Source organism: Schistocerca serialis, chromosome 1, assembly GCF_023864345.2.
Source record: "Schistocerca serialis cubense isolate TAMUIC-IGC-003099 chromosome 1, iqSchSeri2.2, whole genome shotgun sequence".
Lineage (NCBI taxonomy): Eukaryota > Metazoa > Arthropoda > Insecta > Orthoptera > Acrididae > Schistocerca > Schistocerca serialis.
In genome coordinates this window covers 854,629,806-854,648,953 of record NC_064638.1, presented here as the reverse complement: position 1 = coordinate 854,648,953, position 19,148 = coordinate 854,629,806, and the positions used below count along the sequence as shown (strand labels likewise).

General features: G+C 43.8%; 1 protein-coding gene across 1 annotated transcript in view; it reads left to right on the top strand.

The window, feature by feature from the left end:
- The window catches only part of LOC126485332 (fringe glycosyltransferase), a 653,108-nt gene that overhangs the window by 58,580 nt on the left and 575,380 nt on the right, over positions 1 to 19,148 (top strand). Inside the window, exon 2 of the mRNA XM_050108865.1 lies at positions 1,815 to 2,066. Within this exon, the coding sequence (XP_049964822.1) occupies positions 1,815 to 2,066 (252 nt within the window). The remainder of the gene's footprint in view (positions 1 to 1,814; positions 2,067 to 19,148) is intronic.

Sequence of the window (19,148 nt, the reverse complement as noted above, 5' to 3'; positions counted from 1 at the left end):
CGCGGTGATGTGGATTTTGGAAACCAGGGCCATTAGTTGGGCTGCGGATAGGTGCTCAGTTTTGTTGCTACCGGGTTACGTGGACCGCGCTGCAGTCTGGGGATCTTTGTGGGCTCGGGAATACCTCAACATCACGCAGACATTTTGTAGATACACATGCCATGTGTGAAAGAAAATTGTCATGTTGAAAAATGCCACAACGATACTGTCGCACGACTCACGAGACCCGTGTTTGGCATTCAGAAACGCAGCGTTGCATTCAGCCTATCTCCTGCTATTGTAAATATTGTTTTGTCAGTGTTCGAAAATTACCCGCCAGAACATGTATTGCCTGACAGAAAGAAGTGAAGCACCGAGAAGAGGAGTAGGAAACGAAATGAAACTTCGCGGATTGACTACAGTGACTACAATATCGAGGCAGATCTGCAAAGAACTAGCCAGTATGAGCCCACTTGCCTTAATGACGTTGCACCCCTCTGGCCTGGATACATGCGCCGATTTGGCTCGGAAGCATGTCGTACAGACGCTGTATCCTTCCCTGAGGGAAGCTTGTTCAAAAATGTTGTAACGGCCTTCGATATCGTTGATTCTGGCTCTGAGACGGAGTTGACTTCCGAGCTGGGGATCTTGGTGGGGGCGGGAATAGCTCAACATCAGGCAGACATTTTGTAGATCCACGTGCCGTGTGTGAACGAAAATTGTCATGTTGAAAAATGGCATAAAGATACCGTCGCGAAAGAGGTAACACAAGGGAAAGCAGGATGTGGGTGACGTCCCGTTGTGCAGCCAGAGTTTCGTCAACCATTAAGCACGCTTGGCTTAGTCATATCCAGTGACTGCCCACACCATCGTACCAGGAGTGAACCGCAGTGCATCACGAAAATGTTGGAAGAATGTGGCTACTCCCCAGGTCGCCGCCATATTAGCCGACGGTGGGTACTCGAGGTAGTAAAAAACCTCAGTTCATCAGCGAACAAAATGCGACGCCTTTCATCAGTAGCCCACGCTTTCGGACGAGGCTTAACTCCTAACGCAGCCGTTCGTATTGTTAATAGCAGCCTACATACGTGACGGTAGTACCCTTTCCCTGCTATTGCGGGATGACAAAATGTTGCAGGAGTCCGTTAGTACCTCTCAGATGCCAGGCGCAGTCGTGATGGGATTACGATGGGCGTCGTGCACAATACTGTGATCTCCCCCTAGGGTGGTAAGACTTTGGCGACCGGAACCTCGAGGACGAGTACGCTTGTCCTCGCATTCCCATCCAGTCCACACATCAGGCCATTGTGCTACTGTCACATCTGAATGCCTCACGAAACTGGACACTGCAGGTTCGACCAGCAGGCCAAACGGAAAGCGACAATGAGGCCACTTCTGTACACTGTCGGCTTCTAATACCGCTGTCTCATAAGAGTATGCGGCATCTCCGTATCCTTCAGTCATCGTCTGACACTGCCCACTACATTTATACTCTCTACTAGCCGTGGTAACAGCAGTGAACACGACAACACTAATGCACTCTGGTGGTCGTTCTACGTATCAACAGATAATTGGGACTCTGTTTACGTACCCGCCGATGGTGTGTACGTGTACTAAGTTACAGTGACATCCAATCATGTCCTCTGGGTGCTCTACTTCATTTTTTGTTTGTTAGTTTGTCTTAAGGGAGCATTTTTCCAATATTTGATCCTTACAGAATTTAATTAATTTGGACTAAAGTTCTGCTTGTCATTAGATGACCTGCTTTGTGGTAAATTATAATCCACTGTGTAGAAACGTGTTGTTGTTTGCTAAAGACGTTCGTGGGTCGGCAGGTGTTCCGCGGCTGGCAGGAGCGCGCGCCGCGCTCGGTGGGCCGCGACTACGACAGCCTGAGCCTCAGCCTGCCCGAGTCGGCGCCGCCGCCCCCTACGCCGCCCACGCACCGCGGGCCTCCCCCGCGGCCGCCGCCCGCCGCCACCACGGCGCTGCAGGACGTCTTCATCAGCGTCAAGACCACCGGCAGCTACCACCGCGCCAGGCTGCCCCTCATCCTCAAGACCTGGTTCCAGCTCGCCAAGAAGCAGGTCAGTGCAGCCGAGTTGTCCACAGATTGATGGAGGCGACAGTGAAAAATAGGGTGGGTCTCAGTATAAAAGTGAAGTTAGGGAACAAAATAGCGCAGTGGAACCTCACTTTTGTCTGGACTAGGTGGGGCCGTATGTCAACCGGATAACCCGAGAATTCAGAAGAGAATTAGAATATCATGCGTTAAATGACCTAAACATACGCATTAAATATTTTCATTTAAAAGCAGAAATTTTAAATTATTTTCACATATTTTGCCCAGTCATAAAAACCGCATTGAATTTTATAGTGATAAGAAATGTCTGCAGGTCTGTCCATCTACAGGACGGTTGATGGACTTCGACTGTTCATTATAAGATGTAAAATCACACACACCTTCAACCGTCTGTATTTCGAATGTAGTTTATTTATGCGATCAGTTTCGGCATTTTACGACGCTATCTTCCGGCCCCCTAACCGACATGTAGAAGGAATTCAACCTTACGTGCAGTCCAGATACAGGCCAGCATTCAGTAGCTGGCATCCGTAGACTCTTTTTTCCTACAACACGCACATTCGTTAGTCAGTTGAAGTGTCTTCAGTTGATCAAGTCTTCATTTGATGAACGAAACGATCGCACTGTTGGAAAAGAAATCTATGAATACCAGTTACGAAAAGATGGCCCCTGTTTCGATAGCACATGCGATTGGATTATTCATACACTTTGGTCAGAGGGCCTGAAGATGGCGTAGTGAAACGACGAAGCAGGTTTCATAACTTTAACATTCGGAAATATAGGCGGCTAAATGTGTTACTGATTTTACATTTTGTTTGAAATAAGAAGTTTGTTTGCAGCCAGTTTCTGTAGTAGTTCACGTGTATGTGCAGTGCTCTGACGTAGGCGTTTAGACAGGAAGCCTGGCGTTCCAAATAAACCATAATTTTGTTCAGTTGCGTCGTTGCCTCGGTAATCGTCACATTGTCTTCCTAAAGAGAACCAACTTCGTCAGGTAATCCGTAATCATTGTCATTGTCTGCAGACGAAGAGACGGCGTACTTAATCAGAAACCATCATTTTGAGACTAATCTTCAATTTCTTTCCGGTTGTTCTTACAATCTGACCGTCACCTCAGCAGAAAATTCAGCAGCAGTGTTGTTCAACATTTCTCCTTTATCCATTCCAAGCTGCGCACGTAACTTTGTGATCATGGGAGCTACAACATTCCTTCCCTGTGCTGCCACTTCACGCTCTCACCAAACGGACCATTTAAGTTCTGTGCAACTCAGTGTTCCCTTATTCACTCACTCTGGGTCAGGATCCGTGTATTGTGACTGGCTGAATTTGATTGTAATGAGTGTCATAATCAATTAGCACAATTACTTTGGAGTATCAAGTGTTGTACAGATTCTGCACTAAGAAAAGGAGGAAAAACCCGATCCGAATGAACCCGAAATCCGAATTAATCAGGGTCCAACAAAGTAAATTCCACCGAATGGAGAAATAAAGCCTCGGCAGATGCTTAGAACATGTACCAACAGCGAGGGATTCATGTCGTAACAAGATGGTTCACACGTGCGCCCAGCGAAAGTTTCTCTTCTGTGAATGGAAAATACCAGATTTACGCGAAGTTAAGGCAATGATGAGCCGTTAAGTGATGTGTAAACGTGATAGCAACTTACCAATTTGCTTCATCGACGCCAATTAGCGCAGTATCATTATCGGAATTGTAACGGGGCAAAATATTCATCTGTGTTCCACTATCTACTTTGTTGTGTAGAACAGTGGGTACCTACGGTACTGAAAGCAGCGAGTAATATTTGTAGTGTTCGGAGTCAGAATAATTATTTTGAATAATATTGATCTTCTCATACGCATGTATTATAAGATGAAGGGAAATAATTAACGTAGCGTGGAACAGGCAGAAGCACGCCTCACGCCTCACGCCTCACGGTTAACACTACAAATCTCATTGCTGGAACATTTAAGACAAGAGGCAAAGGATCACTGCGAAGAAGCAGGACCTGGACGCTGTTCGACATACGGCTCTCAGAAAGTAAGTTCATCTTTTCAGATTCGTTTGAAGATGGGGAGAACATGTACTCTTAACCCAAGGGATTGGGGCGGTAGAGGCACAGACCTTATCCTGCGGGAACAAAGTTCAAATCTACTTTCGGTCACACTGATTCACGGGCGAATGAATTCAAGATGACAGCGGCGATTCACTTTTCTGTTACTACTCCATCAGAAATTAATAGGCCCTCACTATCTGCCAGTATGCGTGAAAAATTATTCAGTTGTCATAACCCCCAAATTCAAATTTTACGCAGAGTGTGATGTTCTACAGAACTAAATAGTGTTCGCTATCACTTATTATGTCTGATATTGTACATCTTTTCCAGTTTCTGGAATGAGGTTCGCGACGAAGAGTCGTTTACACCAGCACGAGTTTCGCGTACAAAGATTGAATCACTCCTAAGCAGCACACAAAAGCAATGGCAACGCAAGAGTAGAAAACGTAACTTTAGAAAATCAAAAAATTTTTCCCACATAAGCGTTAAATTCATAAAGATACCGCAGCATACTAGACTGAACTAGTAACGACTTCCAGCTGCCCCCCTCCCCCCCGCCACCACCACCACCACCACCACCACCACCACCACCACCACCACCACCACCACACATTGGTGCCCCCTTGAATTTTTTTCCCAAGTCGTGTTTGCGACGTACACACAGCCTTCACGTGCCGTCTGAGTCACATCACCAAGTGAAATGAACGATACTCTTCAGCAGTGGTTAAGAACCATCCCCTCAACCCCCCCACCCTCTTCGAAGGTGTTTATAAAGCGGTCGTTTCCGTCCATCTGTCCCCCCCCCCCCACCTCTCTCTCTCTCTCTCTCTCTCTCTCTCTCGCATATTTTTCCCGTTGTTCGCATCGCAAATTCTTTCAATGACTGGTAGCCCGCATTGTGCTACTCTCGCTCCGTCTTACGTAGTTCCGAATCTACATTTGCTCATTATGGCTGTCTGCTGACCACCAGTGGCGTGTATACTCATTATGTTTGCGTCATTATATTTGCACAAGTTTTTGGGAAACCTGTCAGTTTTTGCACGAAGTTTTGGTTTAACGTACGTCCGCCGGATGGGAAACTATTAATCCTAACAATTCTACGAATAACATTAGACCTGTCTAACACCGAATATTCATACTGCCTTAGTGGCACACGGCGTTACATTAGTTCTTTGGCATACATGAGACGACTGTCGCGCTACTGACGACCTCATCATTGATGACGATATCCTGACTTTTAGGGCGAGTGAATTCTTTAAAGTCGCATCTTAACACTTATTCAGTCAGCATGTATCTTGTTCACGAATATACGGTGTAGCATTATCTTCAGTGCTTTCCGGATATCAAGTAGCTTGGAATGTGTCCGACAGCTGCACTGAGAGGTACGGGAAATTTTAAAAGTTAATGTAATTACGTTTAGTAGTAACTGAATTTGTACCACTGCAGTGAAGAAACGACTCAGGAAACTTACAGTTGCTGCGCGAAGACTTAGTCTGTGACTGCGCTGACAGGAAGATTTGTGTTTGTCGGCGTTCGTTTATAACTCGCCCACTCGAGTCTTCGAAGTAACGTACGACATTTAACGGAGAAATGTTACGAACTCGAGGTCCACTGCTATCTGTAGTTTGTGTGTGTTGTATTGCCACACCCAGTAGATCACAGAAATCCTTAAGAGGCCGCACGGCGAGCCATGTCCGTATCCTCGTTCCTTTTCCCTCATAGTTTTATTCAGTGACCTGCATATGGGCAGTCGCCAGCAATTTTCCCCGAGAGTGGCTCTGAAACGCTCGAGCCATGTTCCACATTATAATAACAAATGGCTCTACATTGGTTCTGAAGCGTGGCAAGTGCTTAGAGAATTATTGAGTAGCTGCGCGCAACATTAACCGTTCATCTTTTCGAGTTGCGCAGTTTATTTTAGTACACGAGGCGTTGCAGATTAATAATTTATTTGAATCTTCTATTGTGTGTTCAGTCTTCCTGCTATTATAGAGACAGGTTGGATATTATTTATGCGTGACGTGCTGCTGAATCTTACTCGAGAATTAACGAACATTATGAAACAAAATTAAATTGCAGTGCGCAGTCAAGCGCGATAATCGTATTTGCAGTATGCGTTTGCCAGTTACTTTGCTTCATGCGCGTCGTTTCGTTGCGCTTCATGACGGGTAATTAACATCGGTATTTTCTGAATCGTTGATTATCCTCATTCAATTATGCTGAATGTATTGGCTTCTCACAAATAAACTTGTTGTAGAAACATTTGCACTTGTGATACAAATTTTAGCTCAGTGCCTTGTTGTTTGTGTACGGCACGTCAGCGGAAGGCGTCATCGTGCTGACGGATAGAAGTTTGCAGTAGTATATGATTTTTTGTCTGAAGTACCCAGAAGCGCCAAAGAAACTGGTATAGGCATGCGTATTCAAATGCAGAGATACGTAAACAGACAGAATACGCCGCTGCGGTCGGTGACGCCTGTATAACACAACAAATGTCTGGCCTAGTTGTTCGATCGGTTACTCCTGCCACAACGGCAGGTTATCAAGATTTAAGTGAGTTTGAACGTGGCGTTACAGTCGGCGCACGAGCGTTGGGGGACAGCATCTCATAGGCAGCGATGAGGAGGGGATTTTCCCGTACGACCATTTCACGAGTGTACCGTGACTATCAGGAATCCGGTAAAACAACAAATCTCCGGCATCGCTGCGGTCAGAGAACGATCCTCCCAAGAACGGGACCAACGACTACTGGAGAGAACCGTTGAACGCAACAGAAGTGCAACCCTTCTGCAGATTTCAATGCTAGGCCATCATAAAGTGTCAGCGTCAGAACCATTCAACGAAACATTATCGATATGGGCTTTCGGAGCTAAAAGCCCACTTGTGTACCCTTAATGACTGCACGGCACAAACCTGTACGCCTCGCTTGGGCCCGTCGACACCGACATTGGACATTGATGACTGGAAGAATGTTGCCTTGTCGAATGAGTCTAGTTTCAAATTCCATCGAGCGGATGGAGACAACCTCATGAGTCCATGGACCCTGCATGTCAGCAGGGGACAGTTAAGAGCCGGTGGACGCTCTGTAATGGTGTGGGGCGTATGCAATGGAGTGATATGGGACCCCTGATACGTCTAGATAAGACTGTGACAGGTGACCCATAGGTAAGCACCCTGTCTGATCACCTCCATCAATTCGTGTCCATTGTGCATTCCGACAGGCTTGGGCAATTCCAGCAGGACAATGCGACGCCCCACATGCCCCAGAGGGACTCCAGGAACACTCTTCGGAGTTTAAATACTTCTGCTGGCCACCAAACTCCGCAGACATGAACATTATTGAGCGTATCTGGGATGCCTTACAATGTGCTGTTCAGAAGAGATCTTCACCCCGCGTACTCCTACGGATTTATGGACAGCCCTTCAATATTCATCGCGTCACTTCCCTCCAGCACTACTTCAAACATTAGTGGGTTCCATGCCACGTCATGTTGCGGCATTTCGGCGTGCTCGCGGGACCCTACACGATATTAGGCAGGATATTTGACTCTTCAGTGTATGTAGTTCATTAACAACCTCTTGGTGAGTCTTGTCAAATAGAATTGGAAACTAAAAGGGATGCGCTTTCCTTAAGACGCTTGCAGAGGCTACTGTATTCATGGCCTTCGGCGCTGTCTGTTTTAGAATATGATTTCCGAGCGCAGTGCACCTAGCGTCTTGTATATTTGCTTTCCGCTTAAAAAAAGTTACTAAGCTAATTTCATTTGTCTAATCCTTTTCTAGCTTTAGCCATTGCTACTTAGGTGATATGACGCCACTTGCTGATTGTTTTGATTTTGGTACTGCGGTAACATGATTGGTGGCAAAAGAAGTGACTTTTAGTCTATGTACTGTTTCCAAATATTTTACGTTGAAGCTGAGAAGAGAGTAAAGCGGCAGACACCCTGCATCAGCAGCGCACTGGTTTCTTTACACAGAGCGTCAGCTGGCTCCGATAGTTCGTGCATGTGTGTGTCACCTGGACACTGGGACTAAAATTACGCCCCGCAATTAAGCGTCTGGGGCAAGGCCGCGTCCTTCTTTGTGCCCCTGCAGCTGACGCCGTCTGCCACAGGCATGCGGCATGTACACACAGTCCTCCCACGGCTTCCAGCTGCGCGCCTTTGTCTGCGAGGAATAAGCGTGCAACACTTCGTCCAACTGCGACAAGAAGTGGAGGACGAGGACGTGCACGCCGGTCAGTGCCGGAGGAATTATACGCACCGAGCACACTGTCGCCGAAAGTCGCTGTCGATATGCAGTGGGGCGCAAGTGGGGTTTCTACGTAATATCGTGAAGGAACTCAATTTCTGCATCAGTGTAGGAATTCGACGTGGTACCGAATGCACCATAGGCAGCAAACCACGGAAAGTAAGCTGAGGCTTGCTGGTTCGATAGCAACACGTAAATCTGTGGTTGTTATTGCAGTTGAAGGGATTTGTTTCGACCTGATAAATATGAAAATTATCTACAGATTTTTGGTGGAATTAGTGTAACAATTTAAATGGCATCCAGATTTTCCGGGCCGCTTCGACGTATGAGATGTTCGACCAGAGAGTAATGTGTAGGCTGCTGTAATTTATTGTTTGGGTGTTTTTTTTTTTTTATAAGTATGCATCCAATATACACCTGTGCGCCTTGTTTCATCTGTAAGAGGCACGGAAATCAGGGACGCGTTTAAGGCCCATTACCATAGCCGCTCGTGTAGTCGAACGCCTACGACCTGCTTGACGAGACAGTCTCGACAAAGTTGAAGGTAGAGCTAATAGGTTCTCCTCAATGAAATGGGAAAATCAGCGTCGTATACATTTATACCGGGGCCGTTGTTATCTTAGTTCAGCGGGAGTAAGCTTGGCTCAGTCCCGTTCTTTCTACCATCCTAGAGAAGAGACGCTACGGAATTCATTGAACCATTCTGCTGTGTGTGTCAAGGAGAGAAGGAAAAAATGTAATAATTTTCCTTTAATTTACGTCTACGGTCACAAACTTTTTGTTAACAGATTTCGGTCTTTAATGACCGCCATCAGATCTGCAGCAAAAATGGGGAAAAACATAAATACACTCGCAAACTGTCTACAGCTTGAGAACAATACATAGACCATAATGAATTGTTCTCAAGCTATAAACAGTTTGCGAGTTTGTTTTTTTCCATTTTTGCTGCAGATCTGATGGTCATTAAAGACCGAAACCGGTGATCTGTTAACAAAAAGTTTGTGACCATAGACGTAAATTAAAGGAAACTTATTACATAAACGGTTCACTGTTTTTTTTTTTTTTTTCGCGACGATGTCGCAGCTTGTGAAAAAAATGTCTGTTGGGGAGGGAGGGATGAGGCGTTGACCTCAGATATTTGGGAACGATTCCGAAAGAATCCCATAGGCTAAGGGCGGGAGAAATCGATCGGTATTTTAGTTCAGAATAATAGATGTTTTTCGGTATTTGTTTGGTCACCGTACGGCATGTCGAAAAATAAGACAGAGTAAGGGGTGGGATATTCATAAGTGTGTATGATAAATCCCTTCCCTCAAAAGTATTTCTCTTCTTCGTACCTCTTCTGTGTTTGCACAGGTAACGTGTCACAGATATCATTTCTACTAAGACTGCAGTATACACGAGGTGCCTATTAGCTTCCACCATCCAGAGTGAAATGCATACGTTCTAATGAAAGTTGACCAACCTGCAGTCTTCTATAGTTGTCCCCTGCGCAGAAAGCAGCACGTAAGTCTTGAATCCGTAATCTTGAGGCTGTGCAAAGCTCTTAGCGAGGAACTGCTTTACAAGCGATTAAATTTCCGATCAGTTTTACTCGGGATACCACTCGCTTGAACTGAAACTGCACAATTAGATTCCACTTCAGAGTCACATATATTCCATTCTTCAACAACATAATTAACTGCGTGTTTCTGTAATTACAGTCACACTGTTCCCAACTAGATATTGCAAGTCAAGTCTTAAATGATACCGCAGCAGACATCTTTCTCCGCCGAGGCTTCAAAACCAGCTCACACATTCAAGAACTAGACGTTGAAAATTAAGTATTAACTGATACTGCGGCGGACATGTCCGTCCACAGAGCCTGCCGAACGAGCTCTGATCTTACAGCCTTATGACTTCGCCCGCCATCCAACAGAGGCGCGATCCGAAGATCAGCGATGTGCTTCGTCTGACTTTTCGTTTTGCAGTTGTTTATTATTCTGCTGGTTATTAATACTTACGAAATAATGGAATGATAACACGCTATTGAGAGATGCTTTGATTTGAAATTCAAGTAAATAAGCCGTTTAATTTTTCGAACATCAATATTAGATTTAAATTTTGGCGCGCAACTTCCGAACGCAGCTGCAGCCAATCGTGGAGAAGGACCACAATTTAGGCCGTCTTTCTAACGGTACCCGTACCGAACAAGACATCTGTCATTGGTACCTCACACCACGGTACGTCATCTTGCCTTCTCAACTGCTCCAAGAAGAGCTTCCTGTGCATGAATATGAGGGCTGCAAAGCCAAAAGTATTACAACCGTTAAAACAGCTGTTTAATTTTTTTAGCAATAACTGAGTTAAAAAGGCAATATCAATTTTAAATACTTCTTTTTGTAAATAAAGGAGTAATATTTATTCGTAATATTTACTTTGGTTTGAAATATTGCGTCATTTTTGGAAACGTGAAATGCGGTCATCGCTATTTTGGTAACAATGCTGACAGACAAACGCATGCGGTAAGAACTGGTGCAGCGTTGCTGAGACAGCAATGCGCCTGTTGCAGTGTGTCATGGCTTAGGCACGCGTCTACGGGCAGATTGCAAGACTTCACCTCACATGGTCGATACGGTGTTTCTCGCTGTTGTTGCTGGGCACCAACTGTATTGCAGAATGGCAGCAACCCTAGTCTGGAAAATTTTTACGAAACGACATAGTACTGATGGACAATGCTTCACTTGCCTTAAAAGATTAAAGATTTATCAGCCATTTCTGTGAAATAATAAGAGGAAGGAAATTATGGTAACAGTAATAAACGAAAAAAATTTAATGCATTCATAGTATGCGATAAAAATACAAAATAACGGATCTGCTGCCGTTGTTGTTGTTGTGGTCTTCAGTCCAGAGACTGGTTTGATGCAGCTCTCCATGCTACTCTATCCTGTGCAAGCTTCTTCATCTCCCAGTACCTACTGCAACCTACATCCTTCCGAATCTGCTTGGTGTATTCATCTCTTCGTCTCCCTCTACGATTTTTACCCTCCACGCTGCCCTCCAATACTAAATTGGTGATCCCTTGATGCCCCAGAACATGTACTACCAACTGATCCCTTCTTCTAGTCGGGTTGTGCCACAAACTCCTCTTCTCCCCAATTCTATTCAATACCTCCTCATTAGTTATGTGATCTACCCATCAATTCTTCAGCATTCTTCTGTAGCACCACATTTCAAAAGCTTCTATTCTCTTCTTGTCCAAACTATTTATCGTCCATGTTTCACTTCCATACATGGCTACACTCCATACAAATACTTTCAGAAACGACTTCCTGACAAATCTATACTCGATGTTAACAAATTTCTCTCCTTCAGAAATGCTTTCCTTGCCATTGACAGTCTACATTTTATATCTTCTCTGCTTCGACCATCATCAGTTATTTTGCTCCCCAAATAGCAAAACTCCTTTACTACTTTAAGTGTCTCATTTCCTAATCTAATACCCTCAGCATCACCCGACTTAATTCGACTACATTCCATTATCCTCGTTTTGCTTTTGTTGATGTTCATCTTATATCCTCAAGACACCATCCATTCCGTTCAACTGCTCTTCCAAGTCCTTTGCAGTCTCTGACAGAATTACAATGTCGTCGGCGACCCTCAAAGTTTTTATTTCTTCTCCATGGATTTTAATACCTACTCCGAATTTTTCTTTTGTTTCGTTCACTGCTTGCTCAATATACAAATTGAATAACATCAGGGAGAGGCAACAACCCTGTCTCAATCCCTTCCCAACCATTGCTTCCCTTTCATGCCCCTATTCCCCTCAACTCTTATAACTGCCATTTGGTTTCTATACAAATTGTAAATAGCCTTTCGCTCCCTATATTTTACCCCTGCCACCTTTAGAATTTGAAAGAGAGTATTCCAGTCAACATTGTCAAAAGCTTTCTCTAAGTCTACAAATGCTAGAAACGCAGGCTTGCCTTTCCTTAATCTAGCTTCTAAGATAAGTCGTAGGGTCAATATTGCCTCAGGTGTTCCAATATTTCTACGGAATCCAAACTGATCTTCCCCGAGGTCAGCTTCTACTAGTTTTTCCATTCGTCTGTAAAGAATTCGCGTTAGTATTTTGCAGCTGTGACTTATTAAACTGATAGTTCGGTAATTTTCATATCTGTCAACACGTGCTTTCTTTGGGATTGGAATTATTATATTCTTCTTGAAGTCTGAGGGTATTTCGCCTGTCTCATACATCTTGCTTACCAGATGGTAGAGTTTTGTCAGGACTGGCTCTCCCAAGGCCGTCAGTAGGCCTAATGGAATGTTGTCTTCTCCCAGGACCTCGTTTCGACTTAGGTCTTTCAGTACTCTGTCAAACTCTTCATGCAGTATCATGTCTCCCATTTCATCTTCATCCTCTTCCATTTCCATAATATTGTCCTCAAGTACATCGCCCTTGTATTGACCCTCTATATACTCCTTCCACCTTTCTGCTTTCCCTTCTTTGCTTAGAACTGGGTTTCCATCTGAGCTCTTGATATTCATACAAGTGGCTCTCTTTTCTCCAAAGGTCTCTTTAATTTTCCTGTAGGCAGTATCTATCTTACCCCTGGTGAGATAAGCCTCTACATCCTTACATTTGCCCTCTAGCCATCCCTGCCTAGCCATTTTGCACTTCCTGTCGATCTCACTTTTGAGACGTTTGTATTCCTTTTTGCCTGCTTCATTTACTGCATTTTTATATTTTCTCGTTTCATCAATTAAATTCAATATTTCTTCTGTTACCCAAGGATTTCTACTAGTCCTCGTCTTTTTACCTACTTGATCCTCTGCTGCCTTCACTACTTCATCCCTCAAAGCTACCCATTCTCCTTCTACTGTATTTCTTTCCCCCATTCCTGTCATTTGTTCCCTTATGCTCTCCCTGAAACTCTGTACAACCTCTGGTTTACTCAGTTTATCCAGATCCCATCTCCTTAAATTCCCACCTTTTTGCAGTTTCTTCAGTTTTAATCTACAGTTGATAACCAACAGATTGTGGACAGAGTCCACATCTGCCCCTGGAAATTTCTTACAATTTAAAACCTGGTTCCTAAATCTCTGTCTTACCATTATACAATCTAACTGAAATCTGTCAGTATCTCCAGGCTTCTTCCATGTATGCTGCCTTTATCTATACTATAATCCTGTCTCTACTTGTATCCCTTGAAAACGGACAAATTAACACGAAAAAAGAATCCTTGAACCTCGGTTTCCACCCTTTACACTGACTGTGCGTAATGCTCAGTTCAAAAATCATATTGTAATCGCCGATCATACCATTAGTTGAGTGTAAAAAAATTAGAATCAATAGGACATTATGTTGATTTTTTTTCCTTAGAATTCAGTCACTTACTACTTTTCGAGTAAAGCAGCGAACGGTGGAAGAGCTAAGTTTTCTTTTATTTGTCTGTTTAATTTAATATTTTGATTTTGTGTATCTTGAAACTGAGTCAAACATGTTCAATTTTTGTTCGATTTCTACGGTCATATCAGGTAATTATAGGAATATAAATCCGAAAATCGGTTATTTCAGTAAACTGTAATTTTGAGCGGTTTTAAGATTCAGGTTAAACTGGTGTAGCTGAAAACCGGTTTTTCAGCGATAAGCGCCAGCCCTACCACAGGGATGACGTTGGCAGCTGCCCGGATGCAGGACGGGCCAACACTATTACCTAGCTGTAAGTTGCAGACAGTCTATGGCGTCGGATCTTCCGCATCATCATCGGCCGCCTGTTCAGGCACTTTTTTTAAATTCTTTTTTAGTAGACCTGCCTACGCAACTTTTTGGCTGCCGCTTCTACCTCACACCACTTAACGCTGCACTCTATCCGTCTTAATGCAGTCTCTCTAATGCCACGTGCCTTACATCATTGTCAAACCAATGCGTCTGTCATTCCTTGATACCTATATCTGTGAGAGTTTCCTTAGACCAGCAATCTCGCCAGCTACTTCTTCCTCTTATTATTATTATTATTATTGTTTTCTTCTTGTTCTTCACCAGCAGACATAAATTTTCACAGTTGATTCAGTAACTGGGTAGATACATCCATTCATAATTGTTATAGGATCAGATAACGTCAGCGTGCAAGGAAATTAATCCTTGCTCTCAGGCGCCCACTTCTCTGTACAAAACTTGCTTGTTCGTAACAAAACGGCTTTCTGTCTTTGTTTACAGACTCCTCGGGACAGAGTTCGTTAGAGACAGATCTCAAACCAGGATATAAGTACGGGGGAAGAAATAGGTCGTTTTCAAAGGAACTATTAAGGCTTTCGCCTCAGTCTGTTTGGGGAGACGACAGGATACCTATGTCCGGATCGTGAGTCGGGAGTAAGAACTCTCTTTTTTTCCGAATAAGAGTCCAGTGTCTTAACTACTCCAAAACCTTGCTCCGGAAGTTATTCTAAGGCCTTCACACAGTTTGGTAGATCCTTGAAAATATTACTTTTGCGTCTCACCTTAATGAACATCGGGGAGAACTCCAACTTCGACTGTAAAAAAAAAAAAAAAAAAAATTAAAAGTTGCACTCAATCCTAGAACACTGCTCACACATAGATACTGAAAGATACGAAGGGACAGCCTCTTGAAGGTTGACGCTAACTCTACCGTGAAAGTTACAATCGGTGTTAAGTGAGGAATTTAGGCAAGCACACAACCCCTACGTGTCGTTTCCCTCGGAACCGCGAACACAATATTACACTAATATTTCAGCATGCACAGACGCATTTAAGCTATCATTCTTCCCGCACTCAATAAGTGCATGTAACAGGAAAACCGCAATACTCCCTATGATGCACTTATAGTGGTTTCCATAGTGCAGTTGTAGATCTCTGCCCTATTAGTAATTATCTGTAAAGAAGGGACTGTCATTCATTGTTAAAGCCTGACCAAAAAAGTATAGCTTTGACTGCGAAGTGTCATGGAGGTGTACAACATATCGAAAGAGTTCAGTCTGACACAAACATATAAGATGGACTTCCGAAGACACTACGTCTATTGTATTAGTTTAGTTCATAGATACGTTAGGTCTTTAAACACGGCGAACAGAAACAGGAGCAGCACAGCGGCGTACAGGTGGACGGAAATAAGACGCGGTGACAGCAGCAGTGTGCGTCTGACGTCACGTGGGAGTGTGCAGTGCTGCCCGCCTGGCCTTCGAGCCGGGAAACCTGAGAGCCAGGGCGGCGGCACCTGCTCTGTCTGCGCCTGCCAACAGCTCCACTACACGAGTGCATATCTCTCTCTCTCAAGCCGTCGGCACACGGACCGTGCGGTCGAACGTCAACGTTGAGCGTGCCAAGTTCAACGTGCTGCTGAACGCTCAGAAACGATGCGACTTGTGCATACGGTACGTGGGCCCCAACGTGGTATACGCTATCATAACGCACTCTAGGGGCAGTTGCGGGATGTTTCTAGCTCGTGAATCACACTGTTTACTAAACGGGTGCCCGTAAAATTCCCACGTTAGCTCTATTAAAACGCACATTTCCTCCATCGTCCACGAAAAGGAAACTACCATGTTCAATCAATAAGGACACAGGCTTATAAAAGTTCCATTACAAACAGTGCGATAAGAATTTGCAATACTTCTCCACATACGATAAACATTATTTCATCATTCCCACATTTTAGTAAAACCCCAAGATCAGCCTTACTTGATCACTGTTCCTACCCAGTAGCAGAATCATTGCAACATATGAATTACGAAGCGTAAAAGGAAAAGGAGCAAAATATCTTTATACAAGTAGCGCAAGCTGTCCATAGATTAAGCCAATCTAACAGTCACCCCTCAAAAAAAGGTGAACTTATATTTACATAACATCAAATATTATAGTATATACTTATATTAAACTAATAATAAACTAACAGAACCTAATAAAAACGCAAATGTTAGGAAAAAATATGGAAGCGTCGAGCCGCGAACCACTGCCCAAATATGCTACTTCAGACGGATCACTGACGCTGCTCACTTCGCTATACCAACAACACACTACTGAAACTCAGTCGTAGCATGTTAGCACTTGCTGAAAACCTTAATCGTAGATATCTTACTAATTGAAATTTAATTATAACAAATTGTACCAAGAACAATGCGTTTTGGGCGGATCGTCAGCGTGTCGCTACCTTAAAATAGCATACTTTCATAATACGCAAGTTACAATAATTCTTTTGCCAGGAATATTTTATTGGAACGAATCACACAGTTAACAACGGGTTTTCCACTGATTCTCAATTTGCTGGTGCCCAGAAACGGCATATATATGTATAGGATGGAAATAAAAGCAAATATGGCGCCTCACAACTCCGTAATGAAGGGAGACGGTGTGCCATCTCATTGGTCAACGCTCAGACGCACGCTCAGAATATCTGACATGATAGACATTGCTCTGCACGTTCGGAAAGACTCCCGAACGTGCTATTCTACGCTATTGACGTCAGATACTCGGCACGCTCAACGTTCGGTTGCACGGTCCGTGTGCCGAGAGCTTAACCCTCCCCGTATGTCTGCCCTGCTGTGCTCTGTGCTTTCTTCAGAGGATCTAACTGTTTACGGGGAGATCGCTACAGTTTCGCTTTGTCGCCTGTAGGGCCTAGGGCTGCCACAACCTCTCTTTTAATGTTCTGTTTGCGGGCTTTTAAGTAAAATGAAATGATGTCGTGGCCCTCAACTACGCACCCACAGACTCAAAAGAGTTGAAATATTAAAAGTTTTGGCTGGTTTCGTTGTCTAGGGGCTGGGATACGTAGTTTCCGCATTACAAGCCAAATACTACTGAGTCTACAGTATACAATATGAATACACACACGAATCGAATGGTCGAAGGTTCCAATCACTCGGCAATTGCGAATGTAACGTAGAAATTTATAAATAAAATATTGCAATTAAATAAAATCTGCAAATCCCATTTTTAACGACTTTAAATGATGAGTACGATAGCAGAAGTACTTCTGAGAATGCGGTATATTTCTGCAGAACACATACTGGTGTCGATGGTCCAGCAATTAAATAAAATATAACTTGAATAACAGGGAAACAATAGATACCTACTACACGTAGTTAGTTATGAACAACAACATAGTCCGCAAGATATTCACTTCTAAACGCATACTACGTCTTCACTGCAGAAGCCACGGAAATCACACAAGGGCACAAGTCGGCGCTCTGAAATATTCTTCCGCGACCACGTGCAAACCGCTTCACCTGACTGTGCGTCCCCTTCGTGTCTCCGCGTCCACCACTCGCTACCGTGTCCTCTCCAGTACTGTCCCTCGCGCCGCACTCCTCAGAACTGCCCCTCCATTCACTTCGGTAGTCGCCTCCAATAGTAACGAGCGCTGTGATAGGCGATAGCGCTTCCGTCATGTCTCCAAGCCAACGCATATCCACATACATTTTGAAACACATTCGAAAGACTGGATTTACATTTAAATAACTTGACATTAAAAAAAAATTCCTACGGCTGGACCATAAACACGCTCTAACACACATTATTAAATACATAAACAAATTAAATAAACATATATCAAAAGATTGTGGTTTCTAAACGCAGTAAATATTTAAACAATTTCTTCATGAATAGTATATCTCAGATATAAACAAAGACATAGATGAATAAATATATTTATAAGCACGCTGCCACGGTTTTTTCGTGTCACTGTGCACTACTTACGGCCTGACGCGATCAATAGTAATCGGCCACTTTGACCTCCAATAACTCATGTACTATTCAAGTTACATGCCTGTAATTCATACCAATGTAGGTTTACACTAATAGCTTTCTAAACACACGTCAATCGACAAAATCGGATGAACCGTTTAGATTTTGGAAATTCGTTGCTGGGTGTTTGTATAATTTACAGTCAGCTACTAAACTTTAAAATAATAAAGACATTGAAAACCTGATTACACCATCAGAATCGGCGTGCAAATAATGGTAATGTACATATTTCTTTATAAGATGTCCTCATTCCTCTGGCTGCTATTAATTTCTATACGAAATGTGAAATGTCTGCCATGGTAGTTTCACAAAGTGCGCCATCTTTGGCGCTCTCGGCATACAAGTCTCTTTCATCGACACAGTGTCACCAAGGAATTGCCAGCCACGTGCTCGGCCTGGAGCACGCGCTGGGGCTACCCCTCTTGTCCGGCTAACGTTGGGCACCACGTGTTCGCTGACGGGCCCCGGCTTGCCCAGCGGCCCGTGCGGCCATGCCAACTCCGAACTTAGAATATTTCCAGGGCGCCACAACTCGCCCGTTGCCTCACAGGTTCCTATGACGCACCAGGGCCAGCGCGGAGAGAGATGTTCACGGCAGACGCATAAAGAAACAGTTCTATCTCTAAGAGGCTGTGGCCTACGGCTGATACCAGTATATGAGAAAAATGAGTTTTCCTATTTTTTCTTGCTGTGAAAAATAGTACGTAAATAAAGAGCAGCTGTACCTGCGCCTGGAGTAAGTTTCTCGGCAGAGGTTCCCTTCTCTCTTCCTTTTAAAAATTCATAATCACATCTTTGCGCGTTTTCTTCGCTATATAATACGTCTCATTAGATTTTGAGGAAATTAATTCTCGTATCCTAGTGTTTCACGCTTCAGTTTGATGAAATGGTTGTTTTTTTGATATTGGTCTTAGTTTGATTTGATCCATTATAAATGGTTTTTGAAAGCCTGCGACTGTAGATACAATAGGTTTGTTTATAAATAAATAAATCTTCTGCTACCAGTCACGATTTTCTTTATTTTACTATTTGCACGACG